This window comes from Falco biarmicus, chromosome 1 (genome assembly GCF_023638135.1).
Source record: "Falco biarmicus isolate bFalBia1 chromosome 1, bFalBia1.pri, whole genome shotgun sequence".
NCBI lineage: Eukaryota > Metazoa > Chordata > Aves > Falconiformes > Falconidae > Falco > Falco biarmicus.
In genome coordinates, this window is record NC_079288.1 from 53,668,450 (window position 1) to 53,692,162 (window position 23,713).

Here is a 23,713-nt window from a genome sequence, read left to right on the forward strand (position 1 = left end):
ACAGGCAGCTTAGTTTTCTGTGTTTATATCCACCAGACATTACTTGGCACTGTGAATTCAGGACCAAATTGGTTAAAGTGCATGCAGACATTTTCTTTTTTGCAGCTCAATAACTTTCCGCCATTGCCTTGAAAAATGTTGCTGTAACAGTTTGCCTGCTAGAGGAAAATATATTAAGCCCTGTGCTCTATACATAAGCAAGTTTTAAAGGTCACGTTTTTCAGACAAATCAGAATGTTTTAATATATAGGGGGGTTTTTGTAAGCTGTTTAAGACTATGGTATTTCAAAACAGCAGGAACTCATACACCCTACTTATTACTTTCCACTACATTTACTACCAGTTTATGTTGCAGTACTACTGTGTGCCAATACAGCCAGCTCAAAGGAGCCAAGGCTGTCAAGGAAAAGTGCAGTTGTAAAAATCCGGGACTTGTGAAAAGAGGCACTTTCAGGAATTATAGCCATTTAGCTCACCATTATCATTCAGATATCATTTAGTTACTGCGTGTTATTATTTTAGTCATTTATTAAACGTGAAAATCAAACAACAAACTGATGGTAGCGTCTGCCACCCAACAGGTATCTGTTAAGAGTGTCTAAGGGCACCCACCAGGAACGGCAGCAAAAGCGCGTATTTTTATGGAAAGAGTGCCATCGTGTGGGACGCTCCTGCGGCACCCAAGTACCGCAATGCCTACGTGCTGTGCAGGCGTGCAAGAAACCTCCCTTCCTCGTGTTGTTTTTCATGGAATTTCAGTAAAAGTACGGTTTTCATTTCTGAAAATGTGCCACAATAATAGGAAGTTTCATAACTAGGAACAGCCTGGTAGTGTTAAATCTTCTTAATATGTTAACTATTATTTTGGTTCCACAAACAGGTGAATTCAAAACCAAAGTGTTTCACTAAGTCTAACGGAAGTGGGATCTACCTTTTTCTCTGTATGAAGTTAATATAGTTAGATACTCATTCTTTTACAATTTCTCTTTATACGTATTTTATCTCTTAACATCTGTTTACCGCTGCAGTTTTTCAAGGCTTCGTTTTAAGCTTTCCATTTCTCAAGCTTTTCCATGTAATGATAAAATTACTATCCCTGGTTTCTGCTTCTTTTTTTTTATGTTTCCTTTAAATAATTGAACTTATATATTACATCCATAAAGAAAATTGCCAGTAATTACCAGGAGTACAATTAGGAATAAATCTCTGTTAAGGAACAAGCCAAAGTTCAGTGTCTTTATGCAAATGCCTATTGTTAAAAAGATGTCTTGTGTAATCGGGAATTATACTGACAAGTGAAGAATCATTTAATTAATGAGAATAGAGCAATCAGTTGGATGGTTCATTCTATTACTGATGGAATAAAAGAGAGAAAACAGCCCTGCTGAGGGACTAGAGCTGCTGAAAAAAAGCTGCTGAAGAAAAACTCCCATGATGTTGTTCTGTTACTGTCTTGTGTAGATAGTACAGTTATTCCTAAATATAAAAACATATATGCCAGATGTTTGGATTGGGCATCAAAAGTTAACCTCCTGTTACTCCGCAGAAACGTATATGAAAGGGTTCTGTTTACACTGACTATCTGCTGCTCCTGCTGACCTGACAGACTGGAATATTTGGGCCCAAACTCACGTAAATCCTAATGCAGGATGTTAGGGCAGCGAGAACCCGAATTATGGCGAGTTATGTCTGTAAGCACTGTATGCCATGATAGAGAGTAGCATGTGGACTCCGTTTGTAGTCACAGAGGAGTATTTATGGTGGGAAAGGACCTCTGAAGGTCTCCAGCCCAGCCCTCTGTTCAAAGCAGGTCCCGCTATGTCAGGTTGCTCTGGGCCTTGCCCAGTGGGACTTTGAATACTGCCAAGGATGGAGGTGCCACAGATTCTCTGTTCCAGTGTTTGACCTCTTCCATTTTTCTTTTATCTAGTTGGAATGGCTCTTGTCCCGGTTTGTCTGTTTCTGAGACAAATCTCTTTCTGTCCCTGGGTGCAGCTCCAGATTGTCTGCATGCTCCCAATAGGCAGCTGTAGGCAGCAATGACAGCCACCTGCACGTGGTCCCCACGCCTCCACAGCTCCTCTGGACGTGGATGCCTCAGAGCAGCTATTCTGCCTCTTGCAACAGAACGGAAAGTCCTCCTGTCCTTGACATATCACTGTCCCCTTCGGAAGCTTCGGGACGGGGCTTCCCTAAGTTGGCATTGAGTATGGGACAATTCAAAACATAGCCCAGGCAATTCTGACCTTGTTTGCCATTTTCCAGGGCTGGACATTCAGCAATGTATTGTCAGCAGACATTGCACAGAATTTGCCCCACTTCTTGTAAACAGAGCTATGCAAACAGGGTGCTTCTGGCATCTCCAAAGCCATGCATATCACCTGCAATCTGTTCCTCAGGAGCACAGTTCCCTTTGGTATAGCACAGAGCTGGACAAGCAGTTCCCTTCTGAACAGGTCAAGTTCTCAGCCGTAGGACGTACTCCTGGGTAGGAAGCAGAAGCTCACTCCAGAGCCGTGCTGTCATTGCAGCTGCCGATGGCTGCATGAAGTCTCCCATTCCTGGTAGGACTACAGCATAAGTATATGGTCGTTTGGATGTGCCATAGCAAATTTTGTGGCTTCGTTGATGTGACTACCCGTTTAAGTGGCATTAGAGGTTGAGTGTTCCCTGTATAGAACCCTATGCTACCAAGGTGCATTGAAATCCTCTTTCCTAATACTCTATATTTCTGAGGTTGAGGTAGACCACTACATTGAGTTGTTACAGTATCCCAGAGTCAGTGTAGCAGCTTTTCTTTCCACTTCAATGCAGTACAGTCTCTGGTAGCAATGTCCCAGACCTCCCCTGGTTTGTGTACATTTGGATTTTTGTCATGCTGTGTCAAATGATTGCACAAGTAATTGTTTGCCTTCCAACACTGAAATGAAAAACAAATTTATTACATGAAGGAAAACATTCCCTCTGTTTTATTCTTTTTAAGTGTAATCACTGAATTTTTTATTTTGGGTAACCAGATGCACCCAGCTGCTACTCTAGTCACTTCTGGATGTTTTTAAATAAAAACACTCTCCTCAGGAATAAATGAACTAAATATGAAAGTCTTCTTCCAAACAAAATTCTCGTTTCTCAAACGTTCATCCCACAGGAAGCCTAGCTAAATACATTGGCCTTGCAAGCTGCCTAATAAATCTTTGGTGGTGGACTGGGTACATAGGTGCAAGGATGAGTGAATTCCGCAGCAAAGAACCTTCCTATGGAAATCACTTACCAGCAGGTTGCACGCTCCTATTGAGCAGGATTAGTTTAGGTCGTCACTGACTGCAACTAAGACGGTTCAGCTCTTTCTCCAAAGCAGCAAGTAGGTAACCTGATAAAGATCTGTTTACAGTAAGGTAATGTGTATCACGGGGTACATCTGAACTGTATTTTCTTTTTTTTTTTTTTTTTTTTAGTTGAAATGCCTCTTTTCCAGTGATTAAATGCAAAATATATATTCTCAAATACCTAATGCACTACAAAAGTCAATTGACATAGTCTGTAATGAACTGTAGTGAAGGCTAGTTAAGAAAATAGTTAAGTGTTAAGTGTCTTAAAAGACAGAAAGAGAGGTTTGTGTGTGCTTTCCTGTATCTAGAGTGGAGCATAGATATCCATATGCTCAAATTTACAGGCAACCCATATTCAAGCTTTCTTTTCTGTCTAAACCAGTCTGTCCGGATTCATCAGCTGCCTGGCTTTCCGAGACACATGGGAAGGTTCTAAGTGGTTGGATTACATCTTCACACCCTCAGGTGCCACCTTCATTGCCCCACTGTAACCCCTGACTCTGTGCTTTCTCCTCAAGGATTTTGGAGCTGCAGCAGAATGGTGACATGGACATACTGAAGCATAAGTGGTGGCCAAAGAACGGTCAATGTGATCTTTACTCATCTGTGGATACCAAACAGAAAGGAGGTGCCCTGGACATAAAAAGTTTTGCAGGTGTTTTCTGCATCCTCGCTGCTGGAATTGTCCTATCCTGTTTCATTGCAATGTTGGAAACATGGTGGAACAAAAGGAAAGGCTCCCGGGTTCCATCAAAAGAGGTATTAGACCCTCCATTTCTCCTGGGGAATTTTCATGCACCCTAAAGATTGCTGCCTTGACTTTATAACATTAGAGAGGGTGGGGAATCAAATTCAGAAATATTTCCTTAGCTTCCTGATTTTTTAAGGTAAATGTTGCTCCTCAAAATCTCTTATCTATTTTTTCTAGAAAAGCTTGAATTAAAAAAAAATATATTGATGATGTATAAATATGCAACTATTCTGAGTAAAACACAACTGTTACTTGTAGAGTAGTACATTATTAATACATCAATATTTAGTTCATTATTCCCATTGGTGAGAGCTAATTCTCACCAGTAAGTTCAAAGGTTTCTTGGCTTCTACTTGAAAAATGTATCCCCTAGGCTCAGTGGCTGAGTCTTTCAAAATAGATTTGTAAAGCTTAGCCCTTTAATCAGCAGTTAGCTCCTTAAATAAGCTTGTCCTCATTTTCAGAAATCTTAACCTCTTGAGACTTCTACGAACTTCAGTTCTCGTTTTATTATCTGAAGTTCAGGGAAGCAAGAGTATGTCGTATTTTTCAGATTCAGGGAAGACTTATTTCTGAAACCTACTACAGACGTGTTTCAGAAAATCTTGGCCACAGACCATGTGCAAATATGTTATTTTACACCAGAGATGAGTTTACTTCCACACCTGCATGTGTAACGCTTTCTTTCCTGTGGCAATCTACCTGTCCCTTTACCAGCCATCTCAGCTTTATGCAGTCTTACAACAAATTCATAATTAAGTCTTTGGATCTACAAAAAACTGAAAAAAAAAAAAAAAAAAGACGTTATTAAGATGTACTTGGCAGCAATGCCCAAAGCTGAACCTAAATATGAGCTTTAATGTAGCACTATCAATTATAGCTTTTCTGTGTAGCTTAGATGCATCTGTGTAGCTTGTGGGGTATTGCTGTTAATTTGTGTGCAGTAGTCTCGCCTTCTCTGCAGTTTCTCCATTGTGTTTATTCCTGCTAATCTAATGCTGTGTAATCAGGCAGGATTAATTACACTACCTAATTAGACAGCATTGGCACTGATGTTAGAATACATTTAATCTTTTCTTGCCTGTTTTAATTCCCAAGCTTTTTTTTTTTCAAGATCTGGACCGGACCATTATTAAAAGAAAAAAAAAAAAGAAAAAAAAAAAAGAATCTCTAGTCTAAATTGGGTTTCTCAGGAATGGAAACCATATAATTTCAGCTGGTGAATTACTTTTAAAACCTATAATTTACTGGATTGTTGTTTACCCAAACTTTCAGAACTTCATACTTAATATTTATCTGGTGCAAAACATAAAAATAAATAACAAAGGAAAAGATAAAATCAACACAGATATTTTATATAACCATAAAATTTCCTATTTCAATTTCCAAATGCAGAGAAATTCAAGTGTGTACTTTCCACAAATGGTATAATTTGGCCTCCTTGATCTTTTTTATGTGGTCATTAGCTTAGCATTTACAATTGCATCTCCACGCTAAATTGAAAAGCTTGGCTCAAAACTGCGTTTAACATGGACGTACGTGCTGAATGTCCCCACTATCCTGGATGTGGGTGTCATTCAGCAAAGTAATACCTCTTAACTAACTTTCTTAAAATTCATTTTAGCTTCCATGAAATCCATTGGCTCTTCCAGGCCACTAGTCCAGAATCGGGGGTCAGATTGGGCCAGTTTGTGGTCAGCAAGCCAACCCTTTTTCCTGGTGGCTGCCATCTTGTGCTCCAGAATGCAAGCATTTATACTGAAAAAAATTGTCTTATGGTTGCGAAGATAACTTTTTGGTCGCGTACCAGAAGTAATCCATTCAATGATGTCTGCCTGAGTCTGCAGACAGCCTTAAACAGTAGCTCTGAGAGAAGTATGAACCGCCCCAGTAATCTCAATGGGATGTTGACTCTGAAGCCTGATGATAATTTAAATGTGAAAACTGCTGAATATTTCACTACTGATCACACAAGAGAGAAGAGGAAAGATCATATTATGGAGATATGCACAATCTTACTGTGAGTGGGTCTCATTTTGGTGTATCGATTGGGTGGAGATCGGGTTGTGGGCGAAGCATGGGAGAATATCACCGCTTTTATATTTTCACTGGTCTGACCCTAGCCCCAAATGCATCTCTGTAAGAGAAGAAAGAGGACAATTTTGAGGAACTTATAGAGGCTCAGAAGTGATGAAATTCCAATCTTTTCCCAATTGGCATTTTAAATTACAAAGTGTTTGTATGCTTTTTCAAAATTAAAAACAAGGAAACAAAAAAAAACAAACCAAAACAACAAAAAAGGAAAAATATTTAGGACTGTCCCTCAGAGACATAGTCATGACTTGCACTCGCTAACAGAGCCTCTGTATTTTTCTTTAGCTTCCAATGTGGCCCCAATTCTCCTGCAACCATATCATCTCCAAAGTTTTTAGAGAGAGCGTTTGGTGAATGCGTTTGGTTTTGATGTCACCTGTGTGGTTGTTATGTGCATCCATGTCTATGTCCACCTGTGAATAAACTCTAGACAGAAAGCTAAGTCCAAGAAATGAGCACTGCATTTTTTCCTTCCTGTGATGAGCTCCAACCCAAGCCTCTGTGGTCAGCGATCGTCCAGTCCCTGGTTGATCCCTGATGCCCTGTTCCCTGCCCCTTTCCCCCCACTCTGTCTCCCTGTCCCTGCCCTTGGAGGGTAAAATCCCGGAGGGGAGCTGGCCTCTCAGCTCCTTCCAGTCGGGCTCTGTGTTCGGCGTGGTACCAGCGCAAATATTCAGTGATCCGTTTTGCTAAGCAGATGAACTCCTGCAGTTTGTTCTAGGTGTGGACTTTTTCAGAGTGCTTGACTTCATTCCTAGGCAAAGGAGGGATCTCAAGCCCGTTCGGTATACTAGGAGTTTTGCCATTGATTCAGGGAGCTCTGGATCAAGCCAGTCATTGAATTGCAGTAATCAAGGCTGGAAGTCATCAGTGCACATCTATCGGCTGCCTAATTATCCTCTGTGAGGTCCTAAAGTGTGACATATTTCTAGTGGCCTGGAAGAGCCAGTAGATTTCACAGAGCTTAAGGTAAATTTTAAGGTTAGTTGAAATCGATTTTTGTTCTGAATGAGCTGCGCTATCTAGACTGAGGGAATACCCCTGTATGTGTATACTTAACACTGCTTTGAATTAAGCTTTGCAGTTCAGTAGAAATATGTATGTACAATATAGGTGATTTACTCTGTCACCCAGGACTTTCTCCACTTTTTAGACTTCCGTGCATTTAAATTCTCAATTATAACAAACCTACCTGCTTAACTGAGTTCTCTGGGAGGAGACATTTAAGAAGGAAAAGGGACAGAGAAGGGACAGAGCTAAGAGAAGGGATGATATATTTCTTATAATAAATATCCCAGGCCATTGCCTCTTCTTCTTACCCACAAGAGCGTAATTCCATCAGAATCAATGGAATTGCTTCTTTGTAGGTAAGGGGAGAATTATTCCCTCTGTTGGCATCATAATTTAAAATTGCCTGGTGTACCCCTTTCTGTGTGACGTCAGTGAGTCAGAAATGTTTGGGGTTTTGTCTGGAAGTTCAGCTTTTCTACACCACAACTTATGTTATAAAGTTAAAGAGCAACCTGAGATGTTTTTAGTCCTTTCTTAAGCCCTGAAAAGATGACAAAGGCAGCAGCCTGATCCCTCAGAGCTGTTGACGTCCATGTTGATATCCAAATTTAGTCCCTATTGCGGAACTGAACTAGCATCGTCCCAGGCATCTGAGGTTATGCTTTGCTCTCATGGCACAAAGTTATTCAGCTGTTGCTTAGTCCAACCCACCTAGCTCTGAGCCTGGCTTTTCCTGATGAAAACCTACTGGTAGTGCTTGGAGTTCTGTTGTTGGGATTCAGGGTTTGAAAGTAGCTGTGGTGTAAGGGTCTGCATCAGGTTGGCTTAGCCCACCCAGCTTCAGGCAGTGGAGGAGTTTGCTGGTGACATTCAGAGATGCCATCAGCCAACAGCCAGCTGTAGTTAATTGCACATTGTACTTCCCAAACAGTTCTAATTGCACTGTGAAGCTTCAATTCAGCACAAATGGCGATGGTGAGCGGTGGCTCTTGTTTTTCTCATTCCCCAGGATGACAAGGAGGTCGACCTGGAGCATCTCCACAGGCGTGTGAACAGCCTCTGCACAGATGATGACAGTCCCCATAAACAGTTCTCCACCTCATCGATTGACTTGACCCCGCTGGACATTGACACTTTACCCACACGTCAGGCACTGGAGCAAATCAGTGACTTCAGAAACACTCACATCACCACAACCACCTTCATACCAGAACAGATCCAGACTCTGAGCCGCACGTTGTCTGCTAAAGCTGCTTCGGGCTTCTCCTTCGGCAGTGTGCCTGAGCACCGAACTGGCCCTTTCAGGCACAGGGCACCCAACGGTGGCTTTTTCAGAAGCCCCATCAAAACAATGTCATCTATCCCTTACCAACCAACTCCTACTCTGGGGCTGAATATTGGTAGTGACCCAGACCGAGGCACCTCCATCTGAGCATCAGACCAAGTTTCTTCACTGTTTCTTTTTTAGGACTCCCTTTGCAAGGAGCAGCTGTAATATTGTGGGACTAACATGGATGTAACCTTTTTTTCTTTTCCTTAGTTTTTGTTTTTGAGGGGTTTTGTTTTTAATTTGTTGGGGGTTATTTTCTGTTTGTGGTTTTTTTTCTTATTTTGTTTAAAAAATCAGGATAATTAGTAACAACTCTTCCTCCACCTCCTCTCCGCTTTCTCAGTCTGGTCTCCTCTGTCTCCCCTTACTCTCTTTACTACTTGAATCACTTATTCTTCAATTTATCACCATGTTAGGTTTTGGTTACTTCAGGCTTTTCATATACTTTAAATATAGGAAATGTGCAGCAATTTGTGCATAGAAAAACCCCGAGGATTACTTTACAGAAGGGCATTCACTCCTCCCCCACAGCCTTTTTTTACTATAATTGCAATAACTTAAGTCCTTTTCATATATTCTGCTGCATCCAGTCAGCGCTCCACTGCTGTGTGTCCTTTTAACTGTGGACCAAAGGCAACCCTGCAGTTTAAAAAATGGAAAAAATTTTAAAAAAAAAAGGCAAAAAGAAAAAAAAGGAAAAAAAAGAAAGCAAAACAAATGAAATTAAAAGACCATTCAGGCCCCGTAATACAAGAATGCAATTTTGTAGGATTACAAAAAGCCATTACTATGCCAGTACAAACTACAGTTAAATCTACTTTTGCACTGCAACAGTGCATATGACCTTTATGTGATTGTACAGTGTTAAAAGTTTTTCTTATGTACAGTAAACTGTATCATATGGCAGAAGCCTGTTGTGTTAAATAAATTAGTATCTCATACAGATATATATATACATATATACACACAAGTATGTATATATATATACATGTATATATAGCTATAAAATGGCAGCCGTTGCTATTGCAATTCATTTAATAAAGCTTTAGTAAAAATGTGTTGTATACAGGAAGGATGTACAGCGCAGGGGGTCTTTTCATTTAGAAAAGACAGGTTGCTTTAATGTTATTCTGACTTGCATTGTTTGCCAACAGAGCATATTTTATACTTTTTTATTAGAACATCCAGGGCAATTTAACATTTGTACCTAGATGTAACTTTTTTGGTTAGGTTTTGCATTGGCTATTGAGTATTCTATAAGGCTAACCTTGATAATTTTACTTATTAATTAATTAGACAAACGGAACTCTCTCTTAGGTATACCACGTTCATGAACAACTAATATAGCTCTAGAGAAGTTTATACATAGATCAAAGGTTAATAAATTATTTTCCAAATCAGTGCAGTTGATCAATACAATAATGGTGTTAGCGGAGTGAAAAAAAAAAAAAAAAAAAAAGCCCTTGAGAAATATAGATGTGGCCTTAATTACAATCACTTATTGTTCTAAGGAAAAAAAATACGAACTGGCACCCATCTTAACCCTTTATATGTTAAGTTAGATTTAGAGGAGCTATGTACTTTTTACATTAGTGCCAACTGTGTAGAACAAGAGAAAGAACAGCAGTGAGAGCAAAACCAGTGCCCACTTCGGCACCCGCTTTTTAAAGTAACAGTTAGAAATGTAGGAAGAGCTTTCAATTTGTAATCCTTAAAACTAAAAATGCAGTTAAGTAGAAAGCAAGCAGTTTATCCTGTGAGTTTTTTGGTTTGGTTTTGTTTTTAGTGCAGCCATACACTTATTTTAACCTAATTCATTCTTTGGCTAGGATTAATAGGAATCAGCCTATGTGATTTGCTTTAGGATAAATTAAAAGGTATATTCTTCAAATCTATTCTATTTTGATGCTAATTCTGTTCTGGGGGAGCATCTTGTACTGTCACTGTTTTTTGTACTAAATCTTCAAATATTGTCTACTGTGTAAGGCAGAACAGATTCTTATTGTGCAAAAGGCTATTTTGTTTCCAGGGTAGCAAGTGTCTACGAGCATGCACAACTTGCTTCCCCCTTGTAACATTCATGAACTCATCCACACTTCTGAGTAAAATAAAAAAAAAAAAAAAGAAAATTTCTTTTCAACAAGCTACGTAGGGACATACCAGATGTTGCAGTGATTTTAGCTATTAAAAAAAAACAACTGTTAACCATGTACAATATTTAAAATAGGCCTATTTTGATGTGTTGCCTATTATACAGATACACAAACACTTTTTGGAGGCCTCAGTTACAAGTGGCAGAGCTTTCTGTGTATAATTTGTCTAAATAATTTGTCTAATAAAATTGTTTTCTAAACTTGTGTTTCCTCCTGTTTAATCGCTGAGTGCTGTGGGATTTTTGGTCCGTGGCAGGGCATCCACTTGAGAATATTTTAATGTTTTTGCCACACCATTATTGAAGGGGATTTAGCCCACAGAGGTGGGATAACCTCACCAGGCTGCTGTGAGTCAGCTCAGTGTAGAGCATCCACAAAAATCACCAAGATTTACCACGTTTATCAAGGTCAAGCTTAGATTTCAGAAAATGTATACAGACAGCATTTTGGAGAACAAATTTAGAGTTCATTGGCACTGACATGTACAAGACATAATTTGTAGAAATGCTGCATCCCACCTGCATCCTTTTTAGCGTAATCTAGGAACTCTCTTGGAACATGGTCATTAGTGTTACAGAATCACATTCTGCCATCTTTATTTGCTCAGAAGTTAGTTTGCTTTGATACTGGACATACACTGCATTTAGATTTGACAAGAATTTTAGTGTGAGAGAATTTAGCCCATATTTCATTATGGCCTTCTCAATCCTTAAGTTTCATTAACATGTTAAATTCAATGGCCTAGTCATTAGTAAATCATGCAGAATGTACTGCAGTAACATCAGCCATTCAAAGTTGGTCTGCTGGCTTTTTACATTCAGTATATTTAATTCATTTAATCATAGTTTTGACCTCTTACAATTTTCTATTCAGCTTAGCAGGCATTCAGGGGATTTCATTTTGTAGTTTCAAAAATACACTGGAAGGAGTCCTGATTTCATTATTACATTAAAAAAAAATAAATAGATCCAGATAACATAAAAATTTAAAGGAAATTAAATTATTGAAAGTAATTTGAGGTTAAAATGTAAAGGTGCCTACACACTAATGCCAACAGACTCGTACATCAGTGGGCACTAAATGCCTAGGAATAGGATGCTAGAATCTTTTATGATCAGGCTACTATTATTATTTCATAAAAATTAGCCAAGGGATGAGCTCTACTTATTTTCTCTGAGGCCAAACTATGGCAGACTGAGGCACCAGCCCTACAAGCCCTCATGCACATTACAGTGTCTAGTAGGGGTTCCCTTAGCCACAAAGATTCTTCCATGATCAGGGTCCCAGTTTTAGGCTATTCCTTGTCCGTAATCATGACCTCTTGGAAAGTGCTGTCCTGTTGACATCATAAGTCATTCACTTTAACATAGGCATTGTCCCTGTCACTTACACTCAACAGACACCCTCTCTAGAACTAGGTAGTTTTACAGATGCTATATATGTACTCTCTATAACACGCTACATTAAGAAGACGTGGATATTTCTCCCCTCTTTCCTTAAAGAAAAATCCAGTGAACTAATAGTGTTAAAGACTGTGAAGTGCACCTGCTGCCATAGCTCCACTGGAAATACAAGGCAGCTGTATATAAAGATGAGTTGTTTGCATGGCGATTCGTCATACAACCATTTTGACATATCAGATACAAACAAAAAGCAAGCAGTGGAAGAAAACATATTTCTCTGATTTCAAAGAATCACTTAGTAAGAAGTTTGTGTTGACCAACAGTGAAATACCCAGAGACAAAAAATAGTCCCACCACGCCAATCAAGTGAGTGATTATAGCTGTCACTGACTCAGCCGCAGCATGACCAGAGCCAAAGTCTCCTGGGTTTCCCTCCTGTCTTCACAAAACAAAATGCTAGTATCATTTCCCTAAATAGATCAGACTTTTTGGAAGTATCTTTCTTTCCCACTCACATAGGGCGCTATGAAGTGCTAAGAATGTAAAGCTGCCTTTCTGTGAACACTTACTGTATGGTGTGCTGGAGGTTAATACCACAGATAAGTTTAATTTCTCATATCTGCACAAAGGTGATGACACGAAAAGTAAACCAGCTTCCTGTGTGCATGCTCATGGATGTAGCTAATGAAAAAATAGAGTCTCCAAAACAACAAAGTCATGATACCAACACATCCTTGCTTTATCCATTTCTCTCTCAGTCCTGGTATCTGTTTCCTCTTCACTCTGAGGAGCTGTTTTGAAATAAAAGTCAAAATCAAGTATCTACCCCTAAGTATGAGTCACAGACAAAGTTTTTGATAAACACTGGGACATGAACACACGCATCCACATGTCACATCAAGACCAGTGGTCGACTGCGAATGCATCATAACAACCTATCGGCTTGTTGTGTCTCATCCAAGGTGTCATTTGTGAGGACAGAAACAGAAGCCTCCAGAGGAAGTTCAGTGCAGGTGAAATGATTCACAGCCCAACGAACTCCTAACCAAAATACTGTACCAATGCCCCCAAAATTACAGGAGCCATGAATTTCATGAAAAAAAATATTACCTTTCAAGAAGTATAGTTATAAAAATAGATTTACTGTCTGTCAAGACTTACAAAACCTGCCCCCTTCCCTCCCATTCATCACAGTGGTGTGATGCTCTGCATGTACTACAGAATTTATTTCTATAACATTCATCAGAAGAAAAGAAAATATTACAGCCCGAAAACTGAACTGTCAAGTCAGGTCACACAGGAAATTTGAGGCAGAAGCAAGAATTCAGTGTCTCAGAACCAGTTCCTTGCTGTAAGGGGGAAAATAAATCTTTCCTCCCTGAATACTCTGATGGCCTTTTCCCTGAGGGTACTGGGGCAAGAGAGAGGCAAGCAGGGAGTCAAGGAGAGGGCTGCACCACCTGGGTGGGTTGGCGGTGGGAAGAGGCAATGGTTGTCTTGTTCGCAGGCCAGAAACACATTCACCACTGGCTCCTTCTGCCTCAGTGCTCATTTCAGACCAGTTTTTCACCCATTTAAAAACAGCACAGGGGCTGTTAGGTACATTTCTGAAGCTCATAAACAGGGCTACAGAGGCAAATATGCAGGTCACATATTTCTCCCTAGCTCCCACCAGAAGTGGTGTGTGAGCCCACCAGCAACTGGGGAGTGCCACATATTGGGGCAGGAGACCTTTGTACGCCAGGTTAGCTTTCCACAACAGGGAGCTCTCCCTAGAGGTGCTGGTTGTGCTGCCCAAAGCAAGGCATACGTGAACAGGTGCAGTGACCATATGAGCTCTGGTACAAATGGCTGGGATCAATAACATCCATACCGGTAGAAAAAGCAAGCTACCTGGCCCAGCAAGCACAGGACATCCCTGCACCATAACATGACAGTTCAGTGCTCCTGTAGCTAACTATTCCTACCAGCACTAGTAAGGCCAACCTTTTTTTCAATGCAGAATATTTTTTTTTCCTTTTTACAAAAAAAATGCTTGTTCCAAGCAGGTGATGCACCAACATGAGATAAGGGACTACTGCAGAGTGCCAAAACCAAATTTAACTGCAGCTTTACTTGCAAATCCAGCTATCATCCATTATAAGACTGGCAAACCCATCAACTAATAAAAGGTGGGGGGGGGGGGGTGCGCACATGCATGTCTGCATGAGGCAGTCACTGAGGTCCTCAAGTAAGCACACAGCTGCAGGTGCTTCCCTAGATTGCTATCCTGGCCCATGCCACAGCTGCTGCAGCAGCCACCTCACAGGGTGTGGAAACTGGCAGCTCCAGTACAGCCTCTGCCTAGTGTAACATTCAGGTTTACTTTTGCAGCCCCGTAAGTACCTTGCCTTGCAGCCCACTAGGTGCGTGCTCTGAGAAAAGGGAAAGTGAGAAAGCAAAGGGGTGGTTATTTCGGGGCAAAGATGCCCCACACACATGATTCAAGGGTTCATACCTGGTGGCTCACTGGGACAGCCAAGCTTTGCCTGGCCTTCCCCTCCCTGCAGGGCTGTGGCAGCATCATTGCTATGCAAGGAGCAGTATCCCAGTCTCCCACACTGGTACATTACATGTACATATAGGTACATGTACATATAGATGAGGCATCACCGGGAAAATGTAGCAAGCCAGGGAAAGCAGTCCTTTCCTTTTCAGCAGCCCCTTCTAACTACGCAGCTTTCCTGTTAGCTCTCTGTGTACAGGATGTGTCATCAACTGGATCAAAGCCCCAGCTGCAAACATCTGTGGGAACCAGCCTCATGAATGGAAATATTATATCCTCCTTCTACATATAGGAGATTGCCCCACCTTAATCTAACTTTTGTTGTCACTCAAAGAAGGGCTCAGAGGTGTCACCCCTTACTCAACTGCAGAAGGACCCTCCTTTCCCACTCAGCCCAGCCACAGGTGGCCAGAAGATGCTGCAGCAAGCATTTTGCCTGGGAGGCTGGTGTGAAGGTGGTAAGTGTTATATGACTTCTAGAAATTAAAAAGCATAGTTGGGGGTGGGGGGGACACACCTCCTCATGGGTTGTTTGTGTTCTATTTGCCTCACTCTGCCGGTCTAGCTCATGTCCCTGTCAAGTGCCAGGAAAGAAAAAAAAAAGGAGGGGGGGGGGGGGGGGGGGGGGGGGGGGAGTGGGCAGCTCTGGGAGTGCATTGTAGCCCTGCCACCACGGGTAAGCTCCCTTTTCTCCCCCACTGGCCAGGGACATGCTTCTTCACACACACAGTGGGGAGGTCTTGTCTGGTTTTGAATATTCCCTGTATATGAATATTCACTGTGGACCACAGTACGAGTAATCACAGCTGACCCATGTTGTTGCTAATTAATTCTTTTGCTTACACTTGGGGGAACAGGAGAGAGAAAGCAAATACTGTGAACAAAGCTAATAATGTGGTTACTTGCTACTCCTAGTATCTTGACACATTTTTAAGGACAAGTCTCTGCAGCATGACAGCGAACACAGCGAGAAATTGATGTAGTGTAACAGAAAAGCATGTTGCTTTACAAAATAGTGCTCAGGCAACGCCGGAATGGTTTGTCTTGCTCTAACTTTCACAGACCTTTCTAAATAATATCTGCTGTTGCTTGAATCAGGTTTATATCTCTGCAGGTTTAGGAGACTGCAGGTGATGAAGTTTTCTCCCTCTGCCCTGACAAAACAGAATGCCTTAAAACGCTTTATATGGTTAAAAAAAACCCGTCCTGTTAAGACTATCTGTATGTATAGACTGTATCTGTATATAAGATTATCGGGTATAGCTGACACGGGACACGAGGAGCTTTGTGTTTCCTACATCAGGCTGAAAGGTGGAAGCAGGGCTGGTACACCTGGAGACCTGACTTTTGAAAGACACGTTCATTGTCTTCAAGAAATATCACTGTGATCTGCCCTTTGAAAGGCTTGCTGCATCACCTGACCAACATAGGCCTAGCTGTCTCATACCAGTTGCCCGAAGAGGGAAAGCGCACTGCCACAAATACTTCTAAAACATTGATTCTGTAAATATTGACAAATCTTTCCTTGCAGAACTGGCAGCCGGCAGGTGCCTGCGAGCAGCAGGGAGGGGTGCCTGTGCCCGTGGCCGTGCCCTCCCTGCAGGCCCGGCTGGCACCCACCGCCGGCCCGGCCCCGCACGGCCTCGGGCGCGCCCCGCCGCCGGTAAGGGCCTGGCACCGGTGGCCCGGGGCTGGGGCGTGCCGAGGGCTCCCAGCTGCGCCCGGCCGGCAGCACGGGCGTCCCGCGGGCCATGGGGACGAGGGGACTGTCCCCACTAGGCCATGCTGCCGCTTCTCCTCATCGGCTTTGCACGCTGCCCGGGAGCAAGCCCGGGCCCGAGGAGTTACCCTTTCCGTAGAGGGGCTGTTGCCCCCCCGGGGGCAGGGGCTCAACAAGCGCTCGGCCCGCCCTTACTCCGGCTGAGCGGGGCAGGCGGGGAAACGCGGCGGTGAGGGATCGGGACCGATGGTTGCTGCGGCTGGGACCGGCAGCCCTGCCCGCCCTGCTCTGCCCGCCGTGCCCGGGTGGTGGCGCTGCGGCACCGCCTCCGGCTGCCGAGCCGCGGCGGCGGCGCTGGGGCTGCGGGGCGGGCGGCCGGGCCCTGGCGGCGGGGGCGGCCGCGGGGGGGGGCGCCTGGTCCTCGCGGAGCGCCGCGGGGGCGCCGGTGGCGGCTTTTCGGCCACAGCCGCGGGGCGCTCGCCGTGCACACCCCGTCCCTGTTTGGGGGGGCAGCCTTTGGACGGAGGCAGCCGCTGGCGAGGGCAATGTTGGGGGGCAGCCGTTCGAAGTGGGGAGCCGTTGGGGGGGGCAGCCGTTGGTGGGGAGGCAGCCGCTGGGGGGGTCAACGTTGGGGGGCAGCCGTTGGGAGGGGGAGCCGTTGGGGGGCGGCAGCCGCTGGGGTGGGCAACGTTGGGGGGCAGCCGCTGGGGGGGCGCGGAGCCGTGCGCGGCCGCGGTGGTCCCGCGGCGGCCGGGGGAGCCCCATTTCCCGGGAGACGGGGCGGGCCGCGCCGCTATGCCGCCGGGATAATGGCGGGGGCCAGCGCTGTGTCACCTCTTGTGTGCGCTTTGCAAAGAGGAGCCCGGGCGTGGCGAATGGGACACAGACCGCCATTGTGCCGGCGACACTTTAATCACCCACACCTACAATATTCAACCTGTTGCCGGCAGAGGGGCAGCCCCGGGGCGCACACCCCACCCGAGGGGCGCGGGGGGAGGACGGGGCCGGGCCGGTGGGCTTCGCTGCCATCTCACGAGGGCGAGGCTTTGCGGCGGGGGGAAGTGGCTTTGGTTGCATGGCCTGGGCTCTGCGAGCCCCGCTGGCAAATGGTGGCCACCAAAGCGGGTGGCCCGAGCCGGGGAGAGCCGTCTGTCCGGGAGAGGTAGGAGAGAAGTGCCTGTGTGTCCATCCCCGCAGGCTGTGGCAGGGCACGGAGGGACCCGCGGGGACACCAGGCTTTGTTCAGCAAAGCAGCTCTTGGTGCATGTTGCTCGCGCGCTGCCTTCCCAGCAAGACGTTGTCTCCTGGTGCTCTTGCTGGGATGCAAGTGCGCCCAGGGATGCGAGTGTGGGCTGGGATGCAAGTGCGCCCAGGGATGTGAGTGCGCCCTGGGATGCGAGTGCGCGCTGGGATGCGAGTGCGCTCTGGGATGTGAGTACGCGCAGGCCTGCAGCAAAAATAACTTCTAGTGGCGTGGGTGCAATGAAGCTAGAGGTGGGGGGTTGTGCTGATAAAGGAGGAAGGGTGGGATGGAGGTTATTCCTGCCATCCCTCCCTCCCAAGCCGGAGCCATTTGTGTTCTGCTGCTGAACACTTGTGTGACCCAGGCAGGGGATGTGACACGGACTGTGAGAGCTGTACACCCAGGCTAGTGAAAACCCGAGGTTCCTGGTGAAAGCTGTCAAGTGCCTGGCCTCAGCCGGCCATCGGCTGTGTGCCTAGCGTCGCCTTCTGCCTCAACGTAGCTCTTGCACACTGCAGATGAACATTAGGCTGTGGAAATTCCTCTGTAAGAGTTCAAAACGTCCCTCTTGCCTGGAAAACAGGAATGCTTCCAAACTTGCAAGTATCTCTGAAGCCCTGGAGCAATCAGATCTGCAGCTCAAGGGTATGCCAGGGGTACAGATCTTGCCACAGGCAGTATTTTGCAAGCCTGCTGCCACAGAAGAGCTGCTTCCCAAGAGCTACAGGCCTGCAGCTGAGCACCGCTGTCTCTGAACACAACCGATGAGGACACCTATCCAGGCCTCTTAAAATGCTTAATTTTTGTCATACGCAGGATTTGTTTGAGAGTATTTTTAAATCTTTCGGTGCCGGGAGATGTATGTGTATCTTAACCCCATGTAGGGAAAAAATTAACAAAAAGAGAGATAAAAGGGATGGTTCTACTTTTTTAACAAGTCTACAAATTCTTAAGACATCCTCATTTATGAGGTAGTAGACCAGAGGAAGATGTCTTCAGAGGGGTTTGTTTCCACAGACTTTCACAGGGGTAGTGTCTGAAAGTTGTGTTGGTGCTGTTGTGTTGGACATTGATTGTTCCTAGAAACCCCTGTGCTCTTTGCTGTCAGGGATTAAACAGGAGGATTTCCTGTGGATGGCATGGTAGTATATTTTCTTGGCTGACAAGTGTTTCTTTTGTGCAGAAATGCTCTCTGCTCAGGAGGACTGATGTGAAGTGCTGATCAGCACCAGCTTGGGTCCATTTGCTTGCTTTTCTCCTCTTAGAGAGACCACTGTTCTCTGCATTACTTTGGCTTCTGTGACTGTAAATATTTACTCTTTGTATTTTAGAGACCAGCTCTTCTCAGGAGAGACCTGCAAAGGTTCCGATTTCAGGCTGGTATTTCCACTACTAAGAAACTTCCTTCAGGCATAGGCTGCTTGATTGCCAAGAGCTTTGTGGGTGATGGGTGGAAGAACACCGTATCAAAGGCCCAGCACGACTAAAGCAACCCCCACCACGCTCCCAGGTTACTGCTCTGGCAATGCTATTCTTGAGAGGCAATGCAGACTGTGTAAAATGTCAGATTTTTCCTTTTTTCCTCTTCCTTACATGTCAATATTATTTTTTCCCACTTGTCCACTGAAATACGTTACTACTGTGCCACAGAGAGTCTGCAAGCTAAATTTTTAGTTTATACTTCAAGCCTATGATTAGAATCTTTTCCCAGAGCAAACCTTTATAACTATACTCTGTGCAGTGGCTAAAGGGACAGTGAAAGAGGAAATGCTGTGGTGACCAGTTAAAAAAAAAAAAATTAGTACCAGCAATTCTGTGTGCCTAGAAATCTGGAGTACTTACACTCCGTGGTCTCTTGTGCAAGATACATTGAGGTGGAGGTAACGAGGTGATTTGAAGGGAATATATTGTCTCTGTGGATGGGTGATGACTGGATGGTTGGATGTTAATTCTCCAATCTTAAAGCAGATGAAGCGTTGTTCTTATGCTGTAAAACTGTTGACACTGCTCATTTTCTTGGTTAAGTGATTTATGTCAGTAACATGTATGAAGTAACAGCCTAATGAAAGCATGTTAGACAACACTTGTTTTTAAAGCACTTTTTAACATGCAGCATCTTAAGCAGGGACAGTTATTAGTGTTTTGTTGTGGCTCATTTCAGGAGTGGCTGAAGTGGTGGACCTGTGGGTGGTGCATGTGAGCACACACAGGCCCAGCAGAATTGTTCCTGCTGCAAAGGGCGAACAAACTACACCTGGAATAACTTGGTGTCAAAGACATGAGGAGCTCCAGGATGGGAAGGTATAAAGCCTCTGACACAAATAGATCCCTTGGGTTTAATACTAGTGTTTCCATTGCACTGAAGCAGTCTTGCACTGCAAGGAAAAGCTTCCAGTTCTGTGCAGTGTATATTTTTAACTCATTAACTCTTCTTACTCCTAGAGCTTAGCTCTGGGTTCTACTTGGTAATGCAGACCCTAATCCAAAAGCTGCCTGTCTAAGCTATTGTGAACTCTCTGGGTTACAGTTCCTGTCAGAAGCAGTAACCAAACAAATGCAGGCCTCTGCACCTCTGTGGACAGATTTTCCAAGCTTAGGAGAGGAGAAAACTGCTTGCTGCCTTCCAGACCAGGTCCTCTAACCGTCTGGGGCCATGGCAGTACTTATCAGACCATGGGAACAGCCCTGCAAACCCCTGCATAGTGGTCCTTACGGTTTTGTTTTGTTCTTTTGGAGACCTGTTGTTGAAAGTGTTCCACATCTGAGAAGCTCCTCAATTTTCCAAGACTTCGGTGAGACTGAAGGCATTTAGCAGTTTTAGTGGAAATTCCTTGCTAAGCTGAGTGTAAAAACAAGAAAGTGTTTAAAACTGACTGAAGAAAAACTGTTATTGTTAGTGATGCTTCCTTGAATATGAAGCTTTTCATTTTTAAAATATGAGCGTAAGTTAAATTCTCAGGAACAGTTATAGCCATTTAAACAAAAAGGACCAAGTGTATGTAGGTATAAATTCTATAGATAAAATTTCCAAATATATTACAAAGCTGAATTCATTATGCTTTACAATGACCCCAGGAGGCAGGCAAGTATTGTTACAGCAATGCTTTGCATTTCTCTTGGAGGCAGTGGGAGTAGTTGCGCTAGAATTAACTGTACACAACAAAAAGTGTCTGCAGGGTTAGCCCCAGAGCATAGGTCTGCAATAGATCTTTACAGGAGTAAATGCCACCAGGCAATTTAAGAGTCAAAGCAAATGACATCAGGTAATTGTAATGATCCGCCCAGGAAGATCGCTCTGCAGAAATGAGGGCACATGTGCTTCAGCAGCAGCGTGGGTCCTGATTATTCACAAGTGGAAAGGGGCAGGTTTCATGAACGCTGGAGTCCATAGTGATGTCCCAAGGTACCTGGGCTTTTGCATTCCTTGCAGTCATCATGTCTATTGTGTATTTAAAACACATTTGACAGTAAAGCATCGGGCACGGATCACAGGAGGAGTCAAAGAGAGACTTGCTGCTGGACTCTCCTCTGCTTTAAGCTCACTTGATCTGAATAATGTAAATACAAATGCTTCCTTTGAATGAATATTCTGATGATGCAGTCGATGACACTAACGATTATTAGACTGTGCATTGTCTTTCTGTGTTGTAGCTCAATGTAGTAGCTTCTAGATAGGGTTTGCCATTCCAGGTGGGGAGGAATCGCCCCTCCCTGCTCCTGCTGGAGGCCTGGGCAGGTTGCCCTTGGGATTCAGCAAGGATTACCTGACCTCGGTAAGCAACACTCACAACTTTGTCTCTGTCCACGTGTGCGTTTAACTGCCTGAAGCCCAGATCACAGGCCAGGGGAGAAACAGAGTTCCCCCTTGGTTTTCTGAAGGAAGGGAGGGAACAGGAGAATATGTGCAGAAAGTGGGGCAAGGGAAGAGAAGGAATAAAATCCTTCCTAAGCGGTGGTGATGCCTGAAGAGCAGCCAGCTGATCTTGAAATGGGATTGAATGAGCAATTAGACTATTCAGTACAATTAAGTTGAGGGCTGACCCATGTGCTTTGAAAATGTCTCTGGCTGTAATGATAGAGGAGGCTTTTTGCAAGTCTGTTCTCCCCCTCTTTTGTAACCCGTTTTTCTGTAACACTAATATGTGCCTGACTCCGAGTTGCTGCCTCGGCCCTTAACTGGGGGCGGGGGGCAGTGGGGGAATGGAAGACGGAGGGGAAATCTGCATAAAGATAGAGGGATAAGTTCAGTTTGTTTTCCTCTGAAAGCTTTGACACTTTCTTAGAGAGCAGATTCATTTTCAAGGCTTCCTACATTCCTGCTATTGTACAGTAAGTGTTTCAGACCGGTGTGCCTGTGTTTCCGACTCCCGTGAAGTTCCCTTTGCGGCAGGGCGTGCCTCGAACCGCTTCAAAAGAACCAACTTCTACAAAAGAAAAAAAGAAACTCAAGTAGGCTTGAACATACAAAGAGAGGGAGAAAGGGAAGAGAAAAGGGTCAGGCAGTGTTGAATACAAAATGAGTTCAGCCAGCCCCAGGAGTTCTTCATCACTTACATTTATCTTACTCTGGGAGAGCAGAGCTAAACCCAGCACTGACATAAACCACCCTTTGCCTTTGACTCTGAGTGCATGTGTGTGCACAGCAGATATGGGTATACGCAGAGCAGTGGGTTTCAATGAAATATTTCTGCCCCCCCACCCCGCCCCGTGTTTGTTGGTGGGGAAAAAGGCTTTTTGTGCATGCCCTTTCAAAGGCAAACTATCGAGTGAGTCTCAAACGCCTCTAGTTTCAAAGCGCGTGCTCACAAAACACGTGCTTGAAAAATAAGCAGCTGGTAGTGTTTCTCAGCCGAGCTGACCATCCGAGGAACGTGCCAGGGTGTTAGGCTGATCTCCCCTGTGCTCCATAAAATCACTGTGGACCCGCTAAGGGAAGCATCCTGGCACCTGCTGTGAGCCCTGGACCTGCCAGAAACGCGGGGTACCCAGAAGCCAGGGCCCCTTCCGGGCACCAGCCACCCCACATCGGCATGGGATGCTAATGGGACACCACTCCCCTCCGTGCCCATGGTCCTGGCCAGGCAGCCGTGGAAAGCGGGCGGCTTGTGGGCTGGAGGACTGGGCCTGCTGTCAGGGAACAACAGCCCTGTGGCCCGCCGGCTGGGAGCGAGGTGTTTAAAGACTTCAGCGCCACGTGGTCATCACTCATCATTCTCCCTGTGCCTGCGAGCTTGCTAGGCTTCTGGAAACGTGTGTCGGTGGCTACTGCTCGGCAAAGCTCCTGCTCATCTCCAGGCTTTGGCCCATGATCCTTGCACGGAGCAGCTCGTAGCTAGTGTCCAGCACTCCGATTAGGAACGTGGGGGCTTAACCCTGGTGGGAGCACAGCCAGACTCCTCGCAAAGCAAGCCGGTGCCACCGGGACCTGGTGAGGGAACATGCACCAGTGCCTGGGGATGGAAAGAAAAGCTGTAGGGGTGGTGGGTATTTAGCTGGCAAACGGTACTGCTCAGCACAGGGGAGAAAGGATTTTATTTTTAAAATTATATAAGCATCTGTGTGTGCGCAGTAATAAGATAGGAACTTACAAAAGTCACTGCTGGATACAAGTGGCCAGGCAACTCCATGGATAACGGATAGAAACAAAATAAACTTCCTCTCTTTTTCATCTTTCTCACCCGGTAAAAAGTTTTCATTCTGATCAGAAATTGACAACATGTTTAGGGAGGAAAAACTAATCCAGCAGCTTTGCCTTTGAAACATAATTGCAAAGCTGGAAAGAATAGCGCTGGCTTGCCTGGGTTTCTTTTGAAGGAAAACCCATCATCAGCGTCCTGTTCGCCCGACACATGCGGTTGTTTACGGAAGGTGGGCCCCAGGGCCCGCACCGCGCCCGCGGCTCAGCGGCCCCGCACTGCACCGAGGCTGCTCATTTCATGTCACCGCCGCGCGGCTCGGGGCCGCTGCGCTCCCTCCTTGGCCTGCGAGTTATTGAGGTTTGAAAAAACGTATCTACCTCATACTGTGCCCATCACTTTGTTCTCAACACGCCTATTCACATGAGTAAACCTCCACTTTTCCTCTGCGAGCGGGCGGTGGTGGCAGGAGGGGAGGCTGCTCGGAGGGAAGTCGGG

The 23,713-nt window shown here is 44.9% G+C and overlaps 1 protein-coding gene across 1 annotated transcript in view; it reads left to right on the top strand.

Annotated features, from left to right (window-relative positions):
• Positions 1–10,862, top strand: part of GRID2 (glutamate ionotropic receptor delta type subunit 2) — a 730,780-nt gene extending 719,918 nt beyond the window's left edge. The window contains exons 15-16 of the mRNA XM_056362644.1: positions 3,848–4,088; positions 8,195–10,862. Of these exons, the coding sequence (XP_056218619.1) occupies positions 3,848–4,088; positions 8,195–8,617 (664 nt within the window). The 3' untranslated portion in view covers positions 8,618–10,862. The remainder of the gene's footprint in view (positions 1–3,847; positions 4,089–8,194) is intronic.
• Positions 10,863–23,713: the final 12,851 nt, after the last annotated feature.